Source organism: Hippocampus guttulatus, chromosome 10, assembly GCF_054856545.1.
Source record: "Hippocampus guttulatus isolate MCC_2025c chromosome 10, RoL_Hgut_1.0, whole genome shotgun sequence".
NCBI lineage: Eukaryota > Metazoa > Chordata > Actinopteri > Syngnathiformes > Syngnathidae > Hippocampus > Hippocampus guttulatus.
In genome coordinates this window covers 3,190,882-3,217,700 of record NC_141270.1, presented here as the reverse complement: position 1 = coordinate 3,217,700, position 26,819 = coordinate 3,190,882, and the positions used below count along the sequence as shown (strand labels likewise).

General features: G+C 44.8%; 2 protein-coding genes across 5 annotated transcripts in view; both read left to right on the top strand.

The window, feature by feature from the left end:
• Positions 1 to 14: 14 nt before the first annotated feature.
• Positions 15 to 2,061, top strand: tex36 (testis expressed 36). The gene is made up of 4 exons (XM_086122125.1): positions 15 to 225; positions 544 to 684; positions 986 to 1,060; positions 1,247 to 2,061. The coding sequence occupies exons 1-4, from the start codon at positions 55 to 57 to the stop codon at positions 1,547 to 1,549; spliced, it is 690 nt and encodes a 229-aa protein (XP_085978251.1). The 5' UTR covers positions 15 to 54; the 3' UTR covers positions 1,550 to 2,061.
• A 4,407-nt stretch (positions 2,062 to 6,468) lies between these two features.
• Positions 6,469 to 26,819, top strand: part of ctbp2a (C-terminal binding protein 2a) — a 40,772-nt gene continuing 20,421 nt past the window's right edge. Inside the window, exons 1-2 of one of the 4 annotated variants that reach the window (XM_086121735.1) lie at positions 6,469 to 6,766; positions 17,277 to 17,412. In XM_086121735.1, coding sequence (XP_085977861.1) covers positions 17,355 to 17,412 — 58 coding nt within the window. In that variant the 5' untranslated portion in view covers positions 6,469 to 6,766; positions 17,277 to 17,354. Of the gene's footprint in view, positions 6,767 to 17,276; positions 17,413 to 22,572; positions 25,111 to 26,819 lie in introns of those variants that run through there. The other 3 variants (XM_086121738.1, XM_086121733.1, XM_086121734.1) reach the window with 3 other exon arrangements.

The window sequence follows — 26,819 nt, the reverse complement described above, 5'->3', positions numbered from 1 at the left end:
TCCAGTTCCTCATCTCGATGGTCAACTGAGAGCACATATCACGTTGGTTGTTGAATGCACAGTTTCCATAGTCACCAGTGTTTTCACGAGCTCTTGGGTTGGATCGTGTGTGCGTGTGTGTGTGTGTGTGTGTGTGCCGTTTTGCAGTTGAAACTACTCTGTCAAACTGTCAGCATGGTAAAAGGTGGCAAGCGTTATTCGCCAATGAGCAACGATGGCAATTGGGTAAGACAACTTTGCTTTTTGACCCTTCCCTGCATAATCCAGTTGGACACAAAAGTGTGGTTTTAATGGTATGCATTTGACTCAGAGGTGTTGGATGACCAACAGAAAATCACTGATCGATGTGTTATGATTCATATCTCTCTGTCAATTATATACTTCACAGTTTGTGTGTTGTTGGGGTTTTTTTGCAATTCATTATTTTACCATATGCCAACATGTGACATCACGTTTGAGTTCCCCCCCCCCCTCTTTTTAGTGCTCTTGCAGCCCTAATGAGGATTCAGGTGTACCTAACACTGTGGCCCATACTCTCCTCAGTTTCCTCATCCAGATGCTGCGCCCAGCGAGGGGCGGAATCGGGAGTTGTCCACAAGCACCGGGAGGATGCTGACTCAGATTCCCGCGCAGTTGCCGCAAGCTTTTGACTTTGAACGCTTTACCAAGACGAGACCGGGGCCGGTATGTATGTGTGTCGAACCTCACTGCCTAGTCTTTGTTTCAAATCCTGTTGGAAGGGGAAATGAAATGGTTTGTGTTCTTGAGAAAAATTTTACAAAAACGTAACAAAACACACAAAAAAGAGAATGTCAAGAAATAAACTGGCTTTTTAACTTTAAGGGGGTGTGGCCTAGTGAGTGCTACAGTTACAAATGGCCATTTGGCTCCGTTTGAGCATCGTGGCGTGAGTCGTGGCCTACAGCAGCTCCTACAAGAGTTCTCATTTTGTATTTGTGTGTTTGAATGTCTCACTGTTTGATAGAAATCCAGGACTTATACAGTCTCGCAGCATGACAACAAGCTATCCTTTCATGACAATATCATTGTCTTCGATGATGTGAGTATCGACACCTACCTACCTGCCTACCTACACTTCAAACTTACAACATTTAAAACATATGTACCAAACAACCCAGAAAGTTGGGTCAAATTGACCCAAGAGGCGTTTTGCACCCCCCCCCCCACCCCCCACGCTGGGTTATTTTTAGAATGTCTAACTAAACTTTGTGTTTCATGCCGTCAGGGTGCAGGCCGTAAAAAATGTCCCGAGGAGATCAATCAACACAAGTCACATTTCTGCCTGTGCCAACACGGGATCCCACCCACCACTGAGAGAAATTCAGTCTACGGCGCTGACTTTGCATCGCAGCCTACCGTGGAACCCACCAGGGCCCGGCGCTTTGCACGTGACCACAAAAGGAAGTGCGCGCAGGCGCCTCTGGATGGAGGAGACTTCATGTGGTTCGGACAAGACACTTACGATGACTACGACAGTATGGAAGTGCTGGGCTTTGCCAATCTTAATGCGGGTTCCAGACCTCTGTAAACTGCTGGTGGACTGGATGTTTTGGAACGTTGGGCATTTGCAAGACTTAACCCACCTCTTAATATCACCACCATGAAGAAAAGAAGTAAATAAAACACATTGTGCTCATCAGAGATAGTGTGATTACACCTAGGGACAATTGAGCGTGTTCAATCAGCCTGCCATGCATGTTTTTGGAGTGCCCAACAGGGGGCACCAGCACGATGTCAGATCGACCTGTTTAAAATGACTACAGTAATTGGCTTTTTTTTTTTTTATTGGACAAGAGAAACCCAGGCAGTCAACTAGCTCTTCATCAATACAAATGAGAACATGTGAGATGAACAAAGCTATTTCCAGAGGGGGACGCGTGGGAGCGAATGGGAGAAAAGCACTTATGGGAGGCGCAGCACTCCCCCAGCCTAAAAGCTGCTTGCTTTTCCCTGCAGAGTGCTTTCAGGGGCAGCAGCTGCTACTTAAGTCTTCATCGGGGAGAGGAGAGGCTCCCAAGTATTAATTAGCTGCGGTTTCACAGTTGCAAGGATAGCGCTCACGTCGTCTTAATACGTTCAACTCCAAACTGTCACAACTGTAAAAGACATCAACCACTTGATCATGAAACATTAAAAAAAAAAAAAAAACACTCATTATTTGAAGTGCCTCTGTTGCCTACACGGCAAAATCGACACCGTTCCCATATGTAAACAATTGAAATCATTTTTAAATGCTATTATATACTACTGATGTTATAAGGGGCTACAGTATGTGTAGGTTTAGCTTAGGCTAGCTAACTAGCTAGCTAGCTTAGGCTAACCTTACCAAGACAAATTCTTAATTTATTCTTGCTCATTTTTAGTTTCGTTGGTTTAATTTGGCCTGATTCACTAAGATCTCAAATCGCAGGCGCTAAAATGCTCTTCATAGACGGTGGGTACTGTTTGTGGGTATTTTACTCGGGTTGTGATCTTGAACGAATAGCCGGTGCCAAATTGCATGTTCACAGTGTAGGCTGCCACTTTTAAAAGAGGGTTTTGTGCTTTTGGTAGCACTGATGGTTTTCGCTGTGGATCACTTGATTTTTGAAGCCAAAGCATAAAATGAAGTCGGAAGTGATGGAATTGGAAGTGTTCGGGAAGACAAAAAAACTATGAATTCCAGTTCAGGGTGTCCCCTGCCTACTGCCCGAAGACAGCCGGGATCGGCTCCAGGAAATCTATCGCTCTGATAGTTTTGTGGAAGCCAACAACCGTATCAAATATGTTTTGTTTGATTCAACTCATCCCCAAAAAAAGGCTCTGGGACAGGCCAGCGCCAATTTTCAAAATGCCGAGCGGCAATTGAGAAAATTCTCACATGTCCTGACCTAGATAAAGTCCTTTAACTTAAATTAATATCCAACAAATAAACAATCACACTTTTACTGATGTTGGGGAAAAAAATTAATTTTAAATATAGTTGACCGATTAATGTTTTTAGATTCTTAATGAACAGCAGCACCCCTTGTGTCAGCCTTCACTTAATCTCTACTCCATCCTCAACGGACACTGACAACTTGTTCAACCTTTTGGTTGCTTGAAAGTGAATACAACTTTATTCGTCCATTTTTACAAGACATTTGGACGCCCGAGGCAATTTCCTGTGTTTGCATCATTCATGCCAAGCCCAACCCTGGTACACAATGTGAGTACTTTTGCCATCTCTGATTTTTAAAGTGTTTTTGTCAGTACTCGGGTAGAAATCTCACTGCATCGTAATGAGAGCTGTCGAGTATTTTGCCGCTTTAACGCAGCGAGATAAGTCAGTCAAAATATTTTCAACGCCTCAACGCAAGCTACAAACATCACAAGGGACAGCTTTTAATACCTAACAAGGCGTCATAGGAGGGCACCTTGGATGATGTGTGCGTCTGTGTGTATGTGCGCGTGTGTGTGTGCAGTGCATCATGTGCATCGTGTCGAAAGGCAAAATGGCAAGCTTATGTCAACACGTTTGCTCGGTGGAATATCAAACCTGCTCCCAAGGACACGAGGCAGTACAAGGCGGTAAACAAGCGCGGGGAGCACTAGAGCTTTGCACCTCATGAATATGAAACGAGACGGGGCTTTAAATCCACACACTCTTTGCTCTCTTCATTCTTAGTGTTGGCTGTGATTTATTCACAGGTGTGTGTGTGTGTGTGTGCTTTTGATGTGTCAAGCGAAGAGATTTTGCACCTGTTTGAGGAGGGGGCGGGGGTAGCAAGAGGTTGATTTGCCAGTTGCATTATCAGCGACAAGAAAAGAAGTGAAGGCTGAACAAAAGTCTACCAATCAATTGTTACATAAAACCCATTGGAGAATATTTGGATCCGGATGAAGGTGAGGGCAATTCAGAAGGGCAAGAGATGACAAATGGGACCACATCCAAATATGGGCAAGCTTGCACCTCCCGAGGACTTAATATTGTCATGTTGGCTGACGACCAAAATAATGATGATAACGAGAATCCCACAGCACTTCAAGGCTCATAATGCCACTTTTTTTTTAAACTCAGCACATACGTGGAGGTGATAAGTACGAGGCATTGCGGCCTTGTTCCGGTGACATTCCAAGTCTGAGAATGTGACGACTTTATTCCCAGCAGAGGAGATAACATTCTGACAACGTGAAGCCACCACCAAGCGACACCTTTACTGGTTCTCATTCGTCGGCGGCCGAAAATCTCACCAGTCCTTCGACGAGTCTCCAAAGGGCCAAAACTGCCAATGAGTAACGTATCTCGTTGATTGTGTTTTTGTTTTTCAAACATCCCAACACCCAATGCCGATTGTGTTTTTGTTTTTCAAACATCCCAACACCCAGTGCTACATGCTAATTAGCAAATGCGCTTGTTATGCATAGATGAGAGAAATCAACTTGGCAACATAAATTCAGTTTATGGGAGCCTCGAAATTATACACTGTTCAATTTAGTCTAAAGTAGTTAGCATACACGCTGTGTATAATCTGACCCTAATAATACATACAAATCTAAAAGATGGCATGTAATCAATATTATCGATGAAACATATTCACTACTTGCTCTTAGTTAATGAATGGAAAAGTGAGATTTTTGTCCAACTGCTTGTATGCTGGGTGTATGAAAAAGATAAATATTTGGTGTATTTAAAAATAAAATATGAAAAAATAAAAAGTGCTAACAGCAGCAGAATTAAAAGTAATAATAATAATTATTGAAAAATCACATTGAAAAATGTTTATGTGAAGAAAACAAATACAAACAATCTACAGTATATCATAAGATGTAATAATAGTAACAGAATATCATAACATTTTACTGCAATAGAAATCCTACTTGTATTACTTTTGCTAATAATCATAACCAACAAATAATGAAATCCGCAGCGTACAAAAATAATAGTACGTCTTTTCACTATCTTTATGAATACCTCATTACCTGCAGAGGACACATTTTGTCTTACGCCATAAGGTCATAAAAAGCACGAGAGACTTGCTTAAAGCAGAGTGCATCATAAGATCTCGAGATTATTAGCATAACCCTCAGCCCCCCCAATAAGCAAGGTGCGGCATTAGCAGGCGGAGAGCACGCGGCTCTCTGCCGGTGTGCGTTTGAGTCCTTAAGATTTAGCAAGCACGCATGATGAGCTTACACTCTCAAGTCCAAGCATTGGTGTTGCATTTTAAAAAGGTCAAACGCTCGGATTTGCGCCAGGAGGAATTGTGAGAGTGAACGTCTCTCGCTGCAGATGTGCTGTAAATGTTTGCACACCGCTGATCTCCTTCTGTGTGCTCGCATATTCAGGCTCATGACAACCAGATAAAGATGTGAGAGATGTGCACCGAGCGAGTAAAGTTAAATTATAGCATACGGCTGATTTATTATCGTGTCCTTTGTCATTTTGATTCAAAATGGACAGAGCTGTTATTTATTGCCTTTCGTAGACTGAATGTGTAGTCATGTGGCAAAGATCAGATGCTGTAAATATTGAATTATTCCATCGTGTGGTTTGTCAGCTGCCTTTCACAGTGCATAAATTTTGTTTCTGCTCCTTCCTTCTCTGCTAGGTCGAGCCTGAACTCCAGAAGCACTGACTCCCCCCCCCCCCATTTACAACCTAAATTTTAATATTTGCTCCAGGAATTTGACCCAGCACGTTGGATTTTAAAGAAGTAATTTTTATTTATTTATTTCCAGGGAGATTTAAAAATAGGCATTAAAAATGTATGGGTTTAAAATGAAAGGGCAGAAGCAGAGTTGATGAAACTAAGCCCTCTCACATTGCCATATTGCTGTATATGTGAAGTAAACAATCACATTTATTCATTACTAAGTGAATACGAAGTACTTTAATTTTTTTTATGATTTGTATACAAATTTGATCATTCAGTTCTATGAATATTTAATTCACCAAGTTTTATATTAAAAATGTAAAGATTATAAAACAAACAAAAAAAAGTCCAAATCAACTAGCAGTTTTAATAATTTCAAATTTTTCTTCTTTTTCTATTATACAGATATACACCTGCTGAATATTTGTTTGTTTTTACAAAAATATTTATTTCATTAATTAAATACATTTTTGTGGTGTATTCGTGATGTCATTAAGATGAAGAATTTTGGCCCCCAAACCAGACCCGTGAGGAACACCGCTTTCGATTGGTGTTCCATCAAGATGTAAAAACTACCAAGACACCAAGCGTTAGATTACCAGGTTATCAATATAACTGTGGTTAAAAAATAGTACTCTTTTATTACGAACATTTTCGAAGAAGCAACTTTGCCAAGAAATGTTCGAGCCTGCGTGTGTGTGCGCGTGCGTTCGTGCGTGAACGTTTGCGCGGGCACGCACTTGTGTGTGTGCGCGTGTTTCTGTGTATGTGTTTTACTATTGAGCAAATGGCTCCGCCTCATTCACAAAGCGACAGAGAAGGAAGAGGAAGGAGGAGGAGGGGGAAAAAAGTGATACGCACCTCTCAATCCTGGCAAGAAGAAGAAGAAGAAGAAGAAGAAGAAGAAGAGGTGGAGGAGGAGGTAGAAGAGCAGGAAATTGTTTACGCGCCATTGAAGTCAACAACGGGACACCTTCCAGCGCCGGCGGCGGGAATCGGGATTAAATTGGTGTTGACATTCGTCAAGAGGTGGATTATGATCCAAATCCGACGCGATTTGAAATGCGCGTAACCTGCGATGCTGCTTCCGGATACGACGTTCTCACTGCCACTCAGCATCCACCAAGGAGGTAGGAAGTGTTGAGATATAAAGATTCGACCCAAAAAACATGCTAATATTTGTACGTGTGTGGCGCCCCCCCCGACCCCCATCGTGTCGAAATACGAGAAGATTCCCCAATTAGTCCGCGTTGCGTTCACTTCTTCACGCGACTATTTAACACGGAATGTTGTCACAAGTGGGATTAAAGTACACACAAAAGAAGAAGAAAAAAGTTCGCTGGAACTGAACGTTCCCACAGCGATTGTGAAACTAACTAATAAGTAGAGAGAGAGAGTCAATGTTGCGTAAAAGAGCACCCGCACGTGAAAAGAGAAAGTGGAGAGTCGCAGCATTTCTAATGGGTGAGAAAGGGCAACTCTTTGCATTTTTTTTTTTTTTTTTTTTTTTTTGCTGCATTTGGAGGTTCCAGTGGAAGAAATCTTCAAGTGGAGGAGGGAGGAGGGGAGGCTGTGCTATTGTCTGGACACCGAAGGGGTGGGGATTGAGGCTGCATGCAGATGTGCTATTGGCAAAGGACATCTGCTCTCTTCCCTACTGGGCATTGTCACAAGGCGGGGGGAATTTCGCGTGTACGTTCATTGGAGAAAGTCAAAATGGAGAAGGGGAAAGTTTCAAACACACAGTATATCCAGGTTATGGTAGGACATATAAAAGTATTGCTTTTGGGGAGGTCTTGGTGCCGAGGAACTATGTTGAAGTCAATTGAGGATCTTATGTAAAACAAATGTAAAGCTTTACCTTCAGTTTGTGGCACCTGTAAGCAGGGAACTTTTTGTGTCGGGATGTCACCAATTACTGTAATTCCCCTAGTAGTAGGTGGACTGTACCCCCCAAAAAACATTTAAGAAAGTCTTCAGCACGCTCACCTGGCTTTCCATTTTTTTTATGAGGCTCTGATTGCACAAAAGAAAAAAAAAAGATATTTGTCTCCAAAACACAATTTTCAACAACGTTTTCCCTCTTGTGCTGTCACATCTCCGATTCGCCAGCGTTGACGGGTGATGATCGCAGCCGTCTCCATTCTGGCTTGCAGCGCCGATCGCTCGACTCCGCTGGGAGTTGAACTTCCTCTCGCGTCCCCGCGGTCCGCTTGTGTTCCGAAATGAAAAACCACAAACACATCACATGCTGCTTCACAATGGAATTGGCGGCTCCTTGTCAGGCCTCTTGATGAATCACCGGAAGGAAACCGCCAGGGGAAAATGCAAAAAAAAAAAATCAAAGAGTGCTTTACCGACGAAAGGCCTCTTGATTAATTAATTAATCCGGTGGTGGGCTCTACCTCCCTAGTTCTCCCGTCAGTCTTCCCATTTTGTGAGATTACGTGCATCCAACTTTGTGGCGACAGTTTAGGAAAGGCCCCAGTGCACAATGTGAGATCCATAATGGAATGTGTGGATCAGTTTGGCGTGAAAGAAGTTGCGCAGAACCACATGAGACCATGAAAACTAGCGTGCCGATTCAGTTTAGTCAAAGGACGGTCACGAATGTTGTCGTGGTTCACTTGCTTGACTTCCGTTCAAACTGGGTTTTCCGCCCAGTCAGTAACTTTGTAAAAGTTGTCTCAAGGGCTGTCACGATTTGAATATTTTAACAATTGATGATTCTTTCGGGGGTTTTTTTCAATCGGTTTATGCACTTGATTTTATGACGATATATTGCAAAACATCTACCGTATTTTCTGCACTATACGGTGCACCTAAAACCATTCCCTTTTCCAGTGCACCTTATAATCCGATGCGTCGACTATATGGATCAATATTCTGATTTCTTGGATGTAGTATTGGAAAATGTTCTTTAAAGCGCTTTGTTATAGCTGCGGCGGTTGTGAAAGCTTTATATAAATAAAGCTGGATTGTATTGTATTGTATTCCCGTTAGTTTAGCTCCATCTAGTGGATGCATTACGCAACTGCAGCCACTATTGTAGGTTTGATTCTATGCGCCTTACAATGCGGTGCGCCCTATCTATGAAAACAGTTTTAAAATAGGCCGTTCGCGCCTTATAGTGCGGAAAGTCCGGTGCATGACAAAAATGGGTTTTTAATATTATGGCTGTAAATAAATAAACTGACTAGTATTTCTTTTCCCATAAAATGATCCGCCAATGGACGAGGTTATTTTTTCCGACTGTGACCGGTTGCTTGTTCCCAACACGACTTAAAAAGTTGGCAACAAATTTGGATGGTATTATTCAAAGACAAATTGTTCAAATTCCAACTGCGATCGAGATTCCTGGTGCTGATCCAAATTAGGATTGTTGGACCTTGGCAAAGGTGTCGGCTTTCATCTGTAATACTGCGAGTACCGCAGCCATTCATCCAGTTAAGCCTGTTCCGAGTGACATGGATCATTTAACGACATTCTCGCTGCTTTGGCACTTAGAAGAGGATTTCACTGTGAACGTTGTCGTCTCAATGGCTGTACTGTGAAGACTTTTACACCTCTCCGAGCCGCCGCGCTATCTTCACATTTTAAGCGGAAGACACTTCAAACATTTTTTTGTGTACTGAATTGATTTGGCGTGCTTGACAAATGCTTGGCGGCTGTTTTTTTTAAATTTTGTTTTCCTTCCTCCTTTTCCCCAGCTGTGAAATTGGGACAGGCTGGATGTGGCCAGCAAGCAGGTGTTTGATTCTCCCGAGTGATAAAAGACACTGGATGCTGTGATCCTCTTGTCTGTGTGGGCGGTGCCAGTCTCTGTTGGCGTCTATGATCCAAAATGTTCAAGGGAAAATATTCACTCTGACTAAAGTGAAGCCATTTCGTCGGCAGCTGCGGCTCACCGCATTCCCACAATTCCACCAAATTAAATGTTTTACATTTATGACGGACGCCCTCATTGTTCCCGTCTGCGTGCATTGATTTGCCGGTAATTTGGCAGCACGCCGTTATTACCCGTCAGAGGTCAACAAACTTCCTGACCTACTTCCCAGTTTTCCGGAATGCGGCATTACACCGAAGCAATAACGTTGTCATTTTCAATGTCCCCGTGAGAGCCATTTCCCAAAATTTGCATTTACAGGCTCCAAGACGCCGGCAGTTATCCGTTTTCATTTAGAATCACTGTAGTGTAATTGCCTCCATAAAGGCTCACCATTTTTTTCTTTAATCATTATCGGTCGAACAGCAGCTAGTAGCGGACTCATAAATGATCATTTCTGCCTGTTATTAACTCACTATGACCAGTGATGATGGGGTGTGGATATTTACTCTTCCTGGTATTAATGACAGTTGGAGTTTGCTCAAACCACGTAATAACCTCCCACGCGCTCCTCGTTAACGACGAGCCATTTCCCTCCAAAGTGCCGCGAATGGCTCGCATTAACGCCGGCGTTGAAGCCGGCCGCGGACGAGATGGAAAACGAAAGGACGCGCCACCTGAACGCGCACACGCATTCTGCGGGGAGAGGCGTTGTCATCGCTGTGAGGAAGCCGTTAACGCTGACAGCTCATCATGTACTCGTAGGATGGACTGGAGGACGCAGTAACTAATTGGCTGACGGCTTCCGAATATCGCAGCCCAATTTCTTTAGCGTAACACCCGCATCACGGAATGACATGACATGTCCAAAGGTAATCATGCTCAGTTGTGATTCATTTCACGTGTCAATTGTGGTGGTTGCACCACTGGCATTCAAAGAGTAGTAAATACATGAGACGGAGTCTCACTACGTCATGGTTTTTGCCATAATTTCACATTTGAGCTTTTTTAATGTGTGTAATATAATTAGATTGTGTAATATAATTATACAGTATATATATGAAGATGTTTGTATATTAGGAGTGGAACAATAAATGATTTGCATCAGAAAAGGTGGGTGAAAAAAGATGTGAATCCACTGAATCAAATCGTTCCACTTTGAAATGAATCGAGATGCGTATCAAAGCGTTTTTTTAAATTTATATATTTTTTTTATTAGAGAGGTAGAGTTCATTCAAACGTATGTAAAAATGACAACCAAAAAGTAATTGCGTCGTGCCTTCTCGAACTTGACCCGATCGCATCGAATCGTGCTCCCACTGAGACGGAGCTAATCGGATCGTTCCACTTTCAAAACAGACGGCCCTTAAATCATTTCGCCACACCCCACCTGTTGAAAACCGTATCGAAATGTCTTTTTGGGCCGAGATGAACACCCGTTTATAGAGAGAGAGAGAGACGGAGAGACGTCATCGACTGGTTAAGCGCGTCTGCCTCACAGTGCAGAAGTGCAGGGTTTGATTCCGGCTCCGGCCTTCTCGTGTGGAGTTTGCATGTTGTCTTCGTGCCTGCGTGGATTTTCTCCGGGTACTCTGGTTTTCTCCCACATTCCAGAAACATGCCCGGCAGATTCATGGAACACTCTAAACTAGTCCCCAGATGTGTGAGTGTGAGCACGGATGGTTGTTTGTCTCTTTTGTACCCTTGTGATTGGCTGGCGACCAGTTCTGGGTGTCTCCCGCGTGCTGCCCAGCGACATTTGTGAAGATAAGAAAATGGATGGAGATGTGTACTGTATATGTGTGTGTGTGTGTGTGTGTGTGTGTGTGTGTGTGTGTGTGTGTGTGTGTAAAAGCAGAATTACAGAGATTGTGTGGGTGGCCAGCGAGGGCTGAAAGCATTTGCATGCATATTGTTTAATTCACTCCCTGGCATTATATGTGTTTTGTCCCTTCCTTCCTGCCCACTCTCTCTCTTGTCTGAGCCTCGGGAGAGAGGTGGCAGGAGGAGGTGGACGAAGAGGAGGATGAAGAGGAGGAGAAAGGCTCACATTGTCTCGGCACGAGTCGTCTATTCCAGCGCGGCTGACATGTACTTGTGTCAGGTGGACGTGTCCTGCTGAGGTTAAGGGAAAAGGTGGAAACTGAAAGATGTCGAAGATGCTGAAGCAAGGCCGGGCATCGCTTCATTCACTCACTCTGCCTTCTGTATTGCTGATCGGGAGAATTTTTATTTTTTTTGTTTGTTTTAAGCTTTTGGGAGGGAGTGATGCTGACATTTGGACAGGGTGGAGGGGATCGCAAAGAAGCATAACATTTTTTACAAGTCCTCACAACTCACTGCTGCTTCTAATTCCCCGAGAGAGGAACCACTTAGACTCTCTGACCGCATGAATAAACAAAGGATGGCGCAATATTTTGATTAGGTGCTTGAAATGCATTTAAAAAAAAAAAAAAAAGAGAAGAGGTCCACGAAAGTCGAGGCAGTCTGGTTACAATTTAAAAATGCCGCTTGGAACTGAAATTCTTACATGTCAAAAGTTGAAGTAAAATGATTGCGTAATGAATGAATAGAGCTGAAGGATCTCCATGCGAAACGAACAAAATTCGTCTTTGGTAGCGTCAGGAAGCTCTGCAGAAGCCTGATGGCGATCGCGGTCATTTAAATTGTGCGTCGGTGTGAACGTGTTTGTCTCTGTGATTGGCTGGTGAGCCGTTGCGGGTGCCCACCCAAAAGTCAGCTGTGATGGTTTTCAGCTTAGTGTGCCCGAAATGAGGTGGACGCTATTCCAAGCGATGCTCGGAAGTGAGACCGTCCTCGCTGCAACTTTGCCTTTTAAATGCCACCAGTTGATCCTTGCAGTCATCTTCAATCTGCCTCCATGGCTGTTTTTTTTTTTTTTCCCCCCTCCTCGCAGTCTAAGGGCCTCTTTGCTTTGCGTAAAACACTGGCCGGCGTCCAACAAGGAAAGCTGGCAGATGTCCATGAAAGTGTTTGACTCCTGAACTCGACGGTTACATCCGCAGTTGATTGAAATGACGTTAAACGCCGGCAACACGTCACAGCGCACGTCGACACGCATTTTCCATCATTCGCCATCAAGAGTGTGATCATAATCGCCGCGATTATCTTCTCATTGTTGTTGACAAAGCGGGCGACTGCCTGATGATTTTTTTTTCTTTTTTCGTAGTGGGGTGGGGAGGGGTGTAACATTTTATCGTCTTAGCTATCGCCGTTATGATTGCGCTTGGGCTTCATTCGTTTGATTCTCGTCATCGTCACAGCGGGACGGTCGGCGTTTTCAGCTCGTCGCCGTGTTTCTGCACAAAGTCGTGTTTGATTTTTCGCAGGCGTTTGAAGATGTTTGATCCGCGATCCTGAACAAAAAGGATTTGGGTGGGTTCATGTTTCCGCCTTCCGCTCGCTGTCGTCTGGGGACGGCGAAATATAGGATTGAAGCCATTAAAGTTGTGACGCCAGCTCTTTGCTTTGCCGCTGACTCACGGGGGTCAGATGATTACTTTTTTATTTCATTCTCTTTTATCGGATTTGTTGTCACACAAGCGCATTGATGGGATGGCGGCGCTTTTGTGACCGTAACGTTTTCACATTTATCCAAAGACAGTAGCCGGTCGACAGTATCTATGATTGATCCCTGTCTTTCGTTCATCTGTCAGTCTTAAGATATTTAGATGGCCCGCCTGAACGTTTTCCTTTTGCTTTTCACGTTTATTTCATGCATCTTTGGCACCGACGGAAATGGTTCACTTTCTTGTCGTTGGCTCTTCCACTCCCGCCTCATTTTCTTGCATCTCACGTTGCAAGACTGTCCAGAGGGGGAAGAATAAGAAAAGTGTTTTTACTTCACTGTGCACTGCAAGGTGAAATGATGATAAACTTGAACTTTCCAGGTCCTCGAAGCCCAAGGCGAGGTCTGAACTACCGGAACGTTTCAAAGAACTCCCAAAACACATTTATTTTCCCTCCACTTTTTCTTCATTGCTTACGCCTCTTTCCCTGACCTTTCTCTTCTGTGCCGCTAAGCTCTCTCTCGGCCATATTTTTCTCTCAATTGTAGTTAAGCTGTCTTTGCCCTTGTCTCCCCCCCCCCCCTCAGTATCGTGTCGATGTCTCGCTCACAGGTGCCTGAGAGGTGGCCTAGCTGTATGTGGACGCTTTCTTTTTTTTTTTTTTTTGTTTTGTTGAGTCTCTGCTGAATATAAGCCTCTGGCCTTGGATCGGGATGCGTGTCTGATAAGACACACAATTCTTTGCTGCAACTGCCTTTCCTCTCTGAGCCAAGATACAAGTGAAATTCTATCTTGCAGTCGACAAGTTAAGTTAGAAGTGATGCATGTCATGCTTCAAAATGATTCTCCGTGCGAGACTGACTGGGGGGGAAAAAAAAATCCCTCTCGATCTCGTTTTCCCCTCACAAATTAGCTACTCGGTCACATTAATAGAATCAACCGTTTTGTTGCCGCTCTGTGACAGCGAAACTAAAGCGGATTTTCTTTTTCTCACATAAACACAAATTGCTCTCTGAGTGTTAATTAAGTTTTCCTATCATGTTTCAGGCCCTCCAGACATGTCAACTGGTGAACCGATACTCATTCAACATGAACGCCGGCCCCTCTCATCGTGACCTCTTAATTTGCCGCACAAGAGCCTTTATAATTGCTGCATATGCATCAGGTGCTCGTGCGCTAATTCAGCGGAAAAGATCATTAAGTTCAACCGTTTAAATTGACGCTCGCAACCTTCGGTGCACAAAAAATGGGACAAACTAATGTGTCTGGACTGATTCTGAGGGTATACTTTGAACACGTCTAATTACGTGTTATCGGGAGTTAAAATGCATTTTTCTTCCTCACAGTGTTGTGATAGTTTTGTGCTTCTTTCTTCCTCGATACCACAGGTGTCAAAGTCAAGGCCCGGGTGCCAGATCTGGCCCGCCACATCCTTTTATGTGGCCCGCGTATGCAAATTTAAGCATGTCAACTTCCACGACGCTTGCTAAAGTCTTAACCAAACTTGAAAATGTTCATATATAATATAATAATTACAATGTTTAAATAATCCATTATTCTTGACTTCTGATGTCAAAACTAGTTATCCATCTCACTGTGTATGTAATATGTGGAGGTGGTTCAACGTGTATTTTTATTTATTATTTATTTAACATTTTTTGTATTTATTATTTTTTATTTAACTAATATCTACGTATATATACTGTATATATATATATATATATATATATATATAAATGTGTATATATGTGTGTGTGTATCCTTAATAACGTAAAAAAACAAACAAAAAAAGGAAAGTAATATAGATCAACTTAAAACAAAGAATAACTTTAACATTGTAAAAAGTCCAAAACAGCAAAGATTTGAAATGCATCAATTTCCATGTAATAAAAAAAATAATAATTTAAACATAAGTGAGAGTGCCACTGCCCCCTACTGCAGTGGATGTGCACATACACTTCATTCGACTACTACAGCAAAAACCAAAAACCAAAAAAAAAACAAAAACCAAAAAACAACAACAAGCCAAAAAAAGCATGCCCCCTCCCCTCCTCACAGCAGCTTTGTGACAAAAGAGGAAAATCTGGGCTGCTTTGGCATAAGGCTGACGAATTCCATATGTGAACTGGGTCATCACGTATTGCCAAAACATGCAAGTACAAAACATGCAACACCTCAGCGTTAAATTCCAAAATATTGCAATGTTTCTTCTTGCCTTTTATTTAATCCCAACAAATGGCGTTGGGTTTGTAAAGCTTCGGCAGTCCGTGTTATTAAATGATGCTGTGGAGAAAGTAAATTGCCAATTACTCCAGTTGAGATTTTAATGGCGGGACTTTGCCGGGGTTCATTATAAGTAAAGAGCTGTATGGGGGAGAAGGAGGGCCGCTGGCCTCGACGAGTTTGTCTGCAGCGCGCGATAATGTCGCCATTACGCGTTTGGTCCGTGACTTACGCATTATTGTAAAATGTGCATTAGCCGGAGTCAGCAGTTAAACGTGCCGCAGTCTCCGTCCGTTTCGAGTTGATGTGAAGACAAGTCAGAGAGAGCTCGAATGGGACATGAGATAGAGAGAGAGAGCTGTGAATGGCTTGTTTGTTGATGATGGGATCGATTGGAATGAGCCCATATTGTTTTGCTTTGTTATTGTTTGAAGTAGATACCGACACCAAGTACCAGTACTTGATGATGTTGTTGTGTCTTGCAGTTGGGATGAAAATGTGATGTGATGTGATGGACATGTCGCAATGATGAAGCACAACTCTGTCAGATGGAGATGGAGAGGACCCCCGAATAGGAGGAGGGTATAAATCAGCAGTTTGAACGATGGCTTTACGGGTCCCTCAGAGCCCGCAACTCGCTTGTTAAATGAGCGGCGAGAAAAATAAAAGCGGCCTCGGCTGGCTGCCTCCTCTTCTTCTGCCACATTGCACTTTTTGGGGCGTAAATCATCACCTCTCCAGCTTTAAGTCGCTTTGTGGTGTTGATGCACGATTCTTTTGGAACATGTTGACGAGGGGAACCTCACTGTCGACACGTTGCCGAGAGATTGTTAGCTAACATGATATATGCTACCAACGCTAATTTGAAAGTATTGTAATGCCTCCCACAACTTGTCAAGGATAAACAGCACTTTGAATCACTTTATTTATCAAAAGAAACCCATAGACAAACCGGACCACAACTGAGGCCCTCGTCACTCAACACGCAGACTGCCCAACACGGCTAGCCAGTTAGCAGCCTTCTGCTAACTTGTTTGGCCTCAAGGCAGATTTTAAGTTCTCATGAGCCCACTTCACTGACCCTAACTCCAATGTGAACTTCACTTTTTGGGTCAGGAAGCTGACTGGAGACGCAAGCGTGGGGGAATAAATTCTACAATGCCGCCTCCTGTAATGTCTCCGCAATTGGCCGCGTAAAATTCCATTACCATGCCACCATTTTGCTTGGCTGTGCCTCGCCACTCAACATCCCAATTATAATCGTGGTTAAAGATGTCACGATAGCACCGTAGCGAGCCAGCCTACAGCCTTCAGGAAATGAGTCGTGGAGAAAAACACGCAGGAGGAAGATGAGCGACACTCTGCTCACCCCGCTGTGTTATTCACTCCCTTCCTCTTCCACGCTCTATATGTCTTTATTTTGCTGATGCAACCACATCCTATCTGCTGACTAACTGACCCACATTCCCTCTTTTGTTTGTGTGTGTGTGTGCATGTGCATTGGTGATGCTTTGCTCTGCATCCGCCTGCCATTCCCCCCCCCCCCCCCCCCCTGAAGACATCACTGCCTCCCGCAGGCCTCAGCGGGAACCAATTAAAAGATTGCTCTTTCGGGGCGCATCGCTCACTGAACGTAAATTATCAGGAAAATGCCTTGTTTACTCATTCGCACCACTCACGGTCACTCCCCCCCCCCCCCTCTCCTTCCTTGCGATTTCTTATCTGTGGCATTTGGCTCCAGTCGTTGGTGCATTTACCGTTTCTTTAATCAGTGCACTCTAAAACACCCTCTAGTGGAAAGACGGCACTCAGACATAGGACTGGGTAATTAATCGAATACCACTTTGATTTTTTTCAAACGGATAGTATAAGTACTCGACTCATAAGTACTCACCGATACCAAATAACCAATACCACTAGTAATTTTGATATTAAAATATGCTATTAAACAAATGGCCGATAATTTAAAAGAAATTATTTTTTATTCCTTATAAAAGGCAGAATATTTACTCTGAATTATAGTAACCGGCCTTTGATGACTTTTTGACTTTTTATTCGCAGAACGCCACTAAGCCAACAGACTGAGGACTCGGACAACTTCGGATGTGACGCTGAAGAAGAGCGAGAGACTTAGAAAGCATGGCTCTGACCGACAAGCATAAAGTGAAACGCCAGCGACTCGACAAAATTTGTGAAGGTAAGAAAAGAGTTTTTCTATGATTCAAATAAGTATTCCCCATTAAAACAAATAAAAATGACAGGAATCCATTCCCAACCCTCGAAAATATTTTTGTCAATTTTTTTTTTTTAAACACAAATGTCATCGTAGAATATAAAAATATCTTAAACGAGAAAATAAATAAATAAATAATTTTATTAGGTGCAATTACTGTCCAATGGGAATAGGACGAGTTGCAACAACAGTTGCTATCGTGTCGTATGTGGGCATTTAAGGGGAGCGGCTTCGGGAGTGATGTACCATTTTTAACGTCGATTTTCATACGTAAATCCCATCTTCCAATTTTCAATGAATATTCGATGACGAGCTGAATACCTGAAGTCATCCGTACTTTGACTCCTTATCGCAGCTCAACAACAACAACAAAAAAGACATCTCTGAAATGTTTTTAATGTTTTTGAGAACATGTGAGAAAAACTTTTTGAAGGACACGTTATCCACAAGTTCAATTTGACGGTCAAATTCGCATTGGAATCCTCTCTGAATTGCAAAAAAAGCTGTTTTTGTGGAAAATTGACCTAGGAGTTCCTGAGTCGTAAGGCTTCAAAGAAAGGCGGTTAGACCATATTTGGTGGGCCTTAGCTCCTACCCCCCACCCCCCAGACCCCCCACTCCGATTGACCTAAAATTTCAGATTTTGCGCTGTGACATCTCCATCAACAACTACATCACATTTCATTCAAATCAAAGTCTGCTTGGTTGAACCCGCTGGATGATTTGGCTTGGAACGACCCGACAGTGGCGGCGTACCTCGACTTACTGTATAAGTGACCCAATTTCCGGATTTCTCGCCTTACCAGCAATCGCTTGGCAATGTTTTGTCTGGAAGTTCCGAAGGAAAAAAAAAAAAAATCAACTCAAGGCACATTTTTACGATATCACAATCATTTCGTTGAAGACATTCACACGTTAAAGATAAGATTTTACCTCTATTGACAAAACTCGTGTCACAAGCGTTCTGTCTGTTGGGCCTTTGATAAAGATGCCAAGAAGAGTCGAAAGGCAGTAAGGGAAACGTGGCAAACACCTGTCGCGGCCATCGCTTCCCTCCTCCCTCCTTATGTCCGCTCCATCTGCTTTCCCAGCATGTATTTTGGCTCAGGCAGCAGCACCGGTGCCCACCATTGCAGTTGTCCAGAGCTCAGGGACGGGTTGCGGGGCTGCTCATATTTCCAAAACGGCACCGCAGAGTTCGTCATGATGATTCCGCCATGTTAATTGGCAAGTCCAACGGTGACGATTAGACTTGGTAATGTGTGGTAATCAATCATATGACACACTGTTTATTAGGGTTGGCCTTTCATAAGGCGTTACAGTCATGGAAACAAATCGTCATCTGGCATGTCATGAAAAAACTGCATCGGCGTAGACGCTTCTTGAAAGGCTTGAAATTGTCCGTGGCTGTGAACGTACCCGATCTAGCCAAAAACCAAGAGCCCGATGAGGATGAGCCATGTAGAAAAAAAAATAATAATAATGTTCTCTTTTTTTCATCCTTCCTCCTCCCGTATTGGCATCCTGCTCTGCTGTGAGGTCACTGGGGCGAGATCTGGTTCTGATACCACAGTCACTACACACCCCTTCTCTGGGCTTTTTCCAGGCTCCTGACCAAAACCTACTCACCCCCCACCCCGCCCCCCCCAAGCCCCCCTCTTTTCAGAGGCTTTGCGGAGCTGCAGGGAGGAGCTTAGAAACCTCACACAGTGTTGTGTCAAAATCATGCAGCAATTTGTGTGTTGCGCGAGCTTCACAAATTCTGTGCTCAGATTCCTGCGCAAATCTCCTTAAAGTTTTCCAAAATAACCTCCTTAGTATTACATGGACTCGTTGCCTCTGAGGGTCGAACCGGAGGCTGATCCCCCCCGGGGGACAGATTATGGGTTGAGAAGCTGATTTGAAGCAAAATATATGGACTCCTGCACCTTGTTTGCTTCTGGCACCTGGCATGGCTTGGCTATTTACTAGAAACGAGAAGTGTCGAGTCAAGATTTTGCATTTGCACAAAGCAGTCAGATCAAGCTGTCATTCGTATTATTGAGGGTTATGTGCTATTCCTGTCATCGTGGAAGGTTTACTTAAGTTGATTTATGGGGACAGCAGCCAGCAGAGGGCACAATTACTGTCTCTCCTCATGCAGTGTTCGTGGGCGGTGGTTTATTTGCTCAGCTGCTGAGAGTACAGGTGGGTGAAGTGTTTCTATTGCAGGGAGGGGGGGGGAGTGTACATCTACAAACACATCTGTATATTTGACAACACCTAAAATATGATTTTGATGAGTCTACTGTTGTTATTTGTTTATCTCTGCCACAAAGGGGAATTGATCTCTTGAGTGTGTTTCCTTTGATTTGTCAAGTAATCATAATATGCAATCTGACTCGTGGCCCTGTCGACCGGTTGGCACGTCTGCCTCACAATGCGGACGTCCTAGGTTCGATTCTGGGTTTCCTGTGTGGAGTTTGCATGTTCTCCCCGTGCCTGCGTGGGTTTTCTCCGGGTACAGTAAATCCCTCGCGATAACGCGGTTCATCTTTCACGGCTTTGCCGTTTCACAGATTTTTTTCAAGCATTTAAATTTTTTATTTTTTTTTTGAACAGTGCAGTATGTTCTGCATCCTAATCGGCTGAAGGGACTGCAGACTAATGTCAACAGTCTCCGCGCCTCACCGCTGTACGACTTGCCAAATTTTCTCCATGACAAAACCCATAATGTCGACGAAACATTCTGTCCAGTATTTCTAAAAACTGTTGGTTGTAACAATTAATTGATCACTCTAAATTGTCCCAAGGTTTGATTGTGAGTGTGAATGTTTGGCTTGCATCCGGCTCAGGGTGTCCCTCGCCGACTGCCGGAGGACGGCTGGGATAGGCTCCAGCACGCCCGCGACCCACCCGAGTATAAAGCGGTTCCGATAATAGATGGCTGGAATAATGTTACTCTTCATCAAGTTTGTGATTGCCACTAGCTTCAATCACCAATTTTATATCCTCGATAGAGATGCTGTCAATGACAAGTACGAGATCACAGGTCTCGCGTACAAGGCACCCGTGCACTTAATGTTTGTGAAGTGTGTCTTGCAATTGAGTTGACAGCATTATTCTCCGCAGTGAACACTCCTACTGTAATCCCATTTCCATTTGGGGACGCCTGCACCTCACCGCGACATAAATCAAATGAGATTTTTAACATTCGGTGCATGTTTTGGTTCCGTGACAGCACAGGAGACAATTGTATTCATTGTATTGGTTTGAAGAAATTTCTATTCCTTCTTGCACAGCGCGCCACGGCCGAGGCTTCGACCACGGCTGGAAAAATGAGGAGATCTTGAAGATTTTCTAATTAAATGCAGAGTTTTCAGAAAAGAAATGTCTTGAATAAATGTGATTACACTATTCATAGGTCTCGACAGAGTTCATGAACATTCGACTGTAGAACAACACAACTTCAATTAATTTAATTGTCTGCTCAATTAAATGAATTTCAGCTATCCTCTTTCTTTTAACATTTAAACGTGCCTACAAAATAAGAGACACCGCAAATACAAAGTGCAGGAAAAATACAACTCACCATGGCCGCATATTATGCCGTGTGGCAATCTCCCGTTGAGATCAATCTGTATTTTAAGTAGGACTCCTGAATCTGTCTTTTCAATGTAGCCTTCTTTTTCTTGCAAATCGTAGGCTCCTCTTCTGTTTCCTGGCTGGGTCTTTTCCTCTTCCCAAACACATTTGTTTTTAACTCATTTACCTTGCTCCTGGGTTGCAATTTTAGCAGTAACCTATCATGTGACTGAGAAGCGGACCTTGACCTTGACCTGTGTCAAGAGTGACATACTCTCGACGGATGTAACAGAGAATCCAGTCATTTTTCAAAATGAAACATCTTTCAGATTCCGAAATAAATAAAACGGAAATAATTATTCTTTCTTTGCGGCCCGGTACCAAATGACCCACGGACCGGTACCGGTCCGCGGCCCGGGGTTTGGGGACCACTGACCAAGATGACAAATGATTATCCCTCTCTTGATCATGTTTTCACACATCAATAAAGGGGGGGCAAAAGTGTCGGCTTTTAGTTGCCCTTAAGGTAAGCTTTGACACTCAAATATTCCGAACTTTTAAACAAAAACAAAAAAAATGCATGATCCGTCCACGATACCATATAATGCCAGGAATCGGACAAGTGCCACCAAATCGTGGACAAAAGCTCTTTCCGCGGTGGCATGTTTCAAATGTAACCTTTTGTTTTAGAAGCCAAAGGTTATTGGTGCGTTGGATTAGCGGCTACAACACCAAAGCGCAGACCCCCACCCGCCCCGCATACACTGCCTTTTTTGTTTTGTTTTGTTTGCAGATTATAGAACTACTCAAAGTGTAAAAGATGAACAAAATACAATTTCAGAGCACGTACAGTATATACAAATGTATCAATGAGCAGTGATAGATTACGGGTTTACGCGGGCCTTTTGTCAAATTGAGTCGACCATGTAACCCATTTCTTATGCATAAGCAAGCCCTAAATAACTCTGAGTAGGGCAGTGAACTCGAGCTACAGAGACACCGAGGTTGATTCCGGACCGGGCGGGCAGCAGTTGCGTGGGGACTCTGCAGCTAGCGCGAGGCCTGGAGGATTAGTGTCCAATCAGAGTGGATTTGACATTTACTGACAGCGCATGGGACTTAGCGGAGGGAAGCGTATTTCATTCCATAACGGCGCGAGTCAGCGCCCGCCCTCTGCTGGGAATACGGACGGCAAAAACCTGTTGGCGACACATCATCACCATCAGGTAGGTGAGACTTCAGAGGTGCGTGAGGGGTCCCTGAGGCGGGCGGACTCTGGGTCATTGGCCCAATTGATTGCCATCGCCGTCACCGTGTACACTCGTTTGTGGTTCACATGACGTCACTACGAAGTGGAATTAAAGAGGCTTTATTTGGTTGTAATCCCTGGTAGCAATCGGCGGGGCGAGGAAAATGTACCAAAGAAGGGAGAGATAAATCCTATTGGATTAGTACAAACCCATCCCTACATCGAACCCACCCTAGCCCCTCCTTTTCTTTTCTTTTTTTTTTCTTTCTAAATCGACATTTGGTGGCTCAATCGTGCAGCCTGTCTCAGCGTAGATTTGCCTAGGTTGTGTACAGCCTTTGTGTGGTTCGTGGTGTGTTTATGTGCGGTGTCCTCTTTCCAAGCCAGCATAACCGGAGATTAATTATTCAAGGGCTATCAGCTGGAGGGGGAGCCACCTGAAAGCACGGACATACAGTATTACGACCGGATATCAGGTGAAATCGCCAAACTCTGCTTAGTCTTCTTTTCGGCTGGTTCCTTAACTACCTCTTTCTGGTTCATCTTTGGGTGCTACTACATACCAAGACTTTAACGACACAAGTGGAGTACTTTTTTTGGTGTGTGGTACAGTACTTGTTTTGTTTTTCCACATTTTTCTCAAATGCTTGTCACCAACAAACAGTTAAGTCTCGGTCGATCCCACAGTTGGGACACTTTGGGGGGGAATGAGAGTCAGTGGGACAGGGCTGAGAGTGTCTACGAGCAGCAGGCAAGAGTAGCTGGCCGGCGGAGCTCTCTGTCATACGGAGAGGGGGGAGGAGGGTGGTATGAACCCTCTGCAGGGGTGCGTCCTCCTGACCTGGATTTGAAGCAGGATACGTATTCCTACCAAGACTACGGACAGATTTACCCAGGGGGTCTGAGGAAGGGCTCTGTGCCAGACTTGAACCACTACGAACGAGCAGCCATGGCTCACAGAGGATCCATCCCACATCAAGATTACTACCCTCCCGATCCGGGCATGACTCCTCGTGCACCTGAAGCCTTTTACCGGGCCGAGCACCAGGCTCCACCGCCTCACCCTCATCCGCTCAGTAGGTCAGGTTCTCATTTTGGCTTGGGACCCGTGGCTCGTGTTGGGTGGGATCAAGCTCAGGGCGGGAGAGGAGGACCTCAGGCGCCCCCGTCCAATTTACCTCCTCCTCCGACGACTCCGACTCACGATGTGAATCGGGCTTACAGGGAAACCGGCGTTCCCAAGATGATGCCTGATAGTCAGCGCAGACCCTCTCGGGATACATCTCCTGCTCACTACAGCGTGGAACACGCATCTCCTCGGTACGCAAATGAGCCACCACCTCTGGCCGGTCAGTCCGTCTATACCGATGTTAATGGTCGCCCGTTGGATCCGCAGCAGCAGCAGGCTGCTACTTGCCTAGTGGTGGATCCTTCCAGTCAAGGTATGATGATGAGACAGGAGACCGCCTCGCCCTATACACTCCAGCAGCAACAGCAACTGCAACAGCAGCAACTGCAGCAGCAGCATCTTCAACAGCAGCAGTTGCAGCAGCAGCAACTGCAGCAACTCCAACAGCAACAATTACAGCAACAGCAGTTTCAGCAGCAGCAGCAGCAGCAACTTCAGCAGGAGCAGCTGCAACAGCATCTGCAACCGTCTTTGCCGCCTCCCAACACCGTTACCATCGCCGACCCTAAACTCCCTGTGGCGGCTGCACTTCCTCCCGCTTCGCCCGCCCCCTTGCAGACCGCCACAGTTGTCCCAGTTGCGCCCGCCCCGATACAGGCAGCGCCGACTTCGGCCCCTCCGACTGCTCAACCTCCCGTTCCCCTTCCCGCCCCTCCACCTACGGCCCCGCAGACACCTTTACCCGTGGATCCCAAGAGGGCAGCCGATCCAGAATTTCTTGCTTTGTTGCGAAACGAGGGCATCTCTGAGAGCACCATTTCCTCGCTCATTCAGCAGGGATTTGACTCCACGAGCATGCTGGCTGTCATGGAGGATAACGACGTACGTACTGTAGCGCCCAATCTCGGGCAGGCACGGGTACTTTCTCGAGTGGTCCACAACTGCAAGCGACCCGCTGAGGCGCCGCCGGTCCCCTCTCAGCCTCAGACACCCATGCGGGGGCGTTCTAATAGTTTTAGCCATCGCTCGGACGTCTATAACCAGCAGCACCACCACCAACCTCTACATCCTCCACAGGCTTTGAATGTCGACCCTCACCTGATCCCCCCGCCAACACCTGGGGCCATGCAGACTATTTCGCCAAGGATTGGAGAGGTAGTAGGCAGAAGGCCCAGCAGTGCACCCTCTCAGCAGCTCCTAGAAGCCTCTGGAGGTTACCCAGGCCATCCACCGCGTTCCCCGGGGCCATATGTCGGTGCCATGATGCCCGTTCAGTCAAGACCCATGTCTGCATATTCATCTGGGATGAACATGCAAGGGTTGCCCGTGCAGGGTATGCAGATCATGTCGCAACAGATGACCGGATCAATGCCTGCTATAGCTGGTTCCATCCACCCCATGCCAGGAATGCCCCAGCACATGCCCGTCTCCATGCCAGCTTTACCTCAAGCGCCACAGCAGTTACCTAAAGCGTATTCCACCAATTACACGGTGCCCATGGAGCTAATGAAGAGGGACCGGAGCTTATTGCCGTTGTCGCCCATGCACAGCCCTCACCCGAATGCCCAGCTCATACGGAAGGGTGGAGGAGCAGCAGACAATGCCCTGGTTCCTGTGGGAGGCTCCGTTCAAGGACAAGGCGCCATGGTTGCTAACCAGAAGCTAAGTCGCCGCACCGGTCCACCAGTCATCGTGTCCACTATGGCATCTCCCGACACAAGTAAATGTGTATTTACTCTTGAACAACTGTTATTTGTCTTGATCCTGCTCGGAGTTCGTTGCGGTATACTTGACTGCCTTCATCTTACTGCATAAAGAAGGTTTCACTGGATTTGTGCCCGTCCTAGAAGAAATCCTGTCAGTCTATTCCCGAGTCTATTTTTTCTACATGTCTGGCTAGTTTGGCAAAAGGCGCTTGTCAGACTTTCATTTACCTCGTAGGACCACCTCCGTTCGTGTGTGCAGTTGCAGCCCAGTACGTTGGGCGATATCTTTAATTCACTGGGACTTTGAGGCATTGCTTTCTTAATTTGCATTTGTTATGGTCTGCAGTCATTGGCCACAGTCTCCTCGCCAGGATTTATTTCTCATTTCACTCTCATTAGTGTGCAACATTGTCAATCATTGAACCAAACGGCGGCACAGACTGCTTTTATACAACCATAATCTGCTGTGGCGATGAGGACATTTCACAATGGCAGATGTAGTATCACTGTTAAATGCAGTAAGTCTCTCCATCCCCCCAAGCTCATGCTTTTGTAAACATGCATGTCTTATTCCATTATGATAATGAGGGTGCTGCAGAATAGCCTGGAAAAGGCTTTAAGGCTAACCAATCTACCTACAGTAGCCCAACACGGTGCACACTGACATGCATCCCACATAGAGATATCGGCGTTGTCTCGTTCTTGCGCTTGTGCATCAGACTTATTCATATCCCGTTTGCTCATTTGGGTGGCGACATCAGGGTATATTTTAGCCACAAATGCTAACGACCCGGTCTCGCAGCATCACCGCGCCGATAAAATCAAGTTACAGCGCCGATGGCCGACGTGTGACGGTGCCATTTTGGCTGCGCACGACACAGTGACAAGACAGAGCACAGATTTAATCCTCTCAGATCCTGCGTTTTCCACTGTTGCGCTAATCCACAAATACTGCCAGTCTGTCCTCTTCTGTCAGAGTCTGTTCTGCACACAGCCAGGAGCTTGACAGTGAGGCACTGCAACAGATTTCTTAATGAAGCACGTCTTATTGTCTTTGCAATTATGAAGTGTAAAAGAGAGAGAGAGTATTAAGAGACTCTTTGGGCATCTCCTTCAATGAAACGCTGGTGTCTTTGCACGGAATGTCACATGCGTACATTGCAATCGGCAAAGAATCACTTGTTTGCCTGCGGGGAAGACATTTGTTGTTGCGTGGTCATTTTGTGCGTTGGTGGGCATTCGCGAAATTGGATTTGGGCATATTTGGATTTGGTTAAAGTCTTGTTTAGTTGGTGATTGTGTTTTTTTTTTTTTTTTCTAATGAAAGATTGCTGAGTTTATCAAGGAGAAACTATTGTTTTGTCATGTTATTGTCATGTCTTTTATTTTTACACATACAGTGGATTCTCTAAGGTCAAAGAATTTTCTTTCCCCAGAAGAACCGCACAAATACTGTATTTTCCGCACTATATGGCACTTCGGAGTATAAGGTATATAACCTTCGATGAATGGCCTATTTTCAAACTGTTTACATATATAGGGCGCACCACATTATAAGGCGCATAGAATCGAAGCTACAATAGTGGTTGCATTATGCATCCACTAGATGGAGCTGCGCTAAAGGGAACAATACAATACAGCTTTATTTAGCACTTTCACAACCGCTGCAGCTGTAACAAAGCGCTTTACAGAATATTTAAAATTCTACAACCAAGACATCAGA

Coding starts and splice junctions, on each gene's coding strand:
- tex36 (XM_086122125.1), top strand. CDS start 55: ATGCACAGTTTCCATAGTCACCAGTGTTTTCACGAGCTCTTGGGTTGG. Junction 226..543: donor TGAGCAACGATGGCAATTGG/GTAAGACAACTT, acceptor TACTCTCCTCAG/TTTCCTCATCCAGATGCTGC. Junction 685..985: donor CCAAGACGAGACCGGGGCCG/GTATGTATGTGT, acceptor ACTGTTTGATAG/AAATCCAGGACTTATACAGT.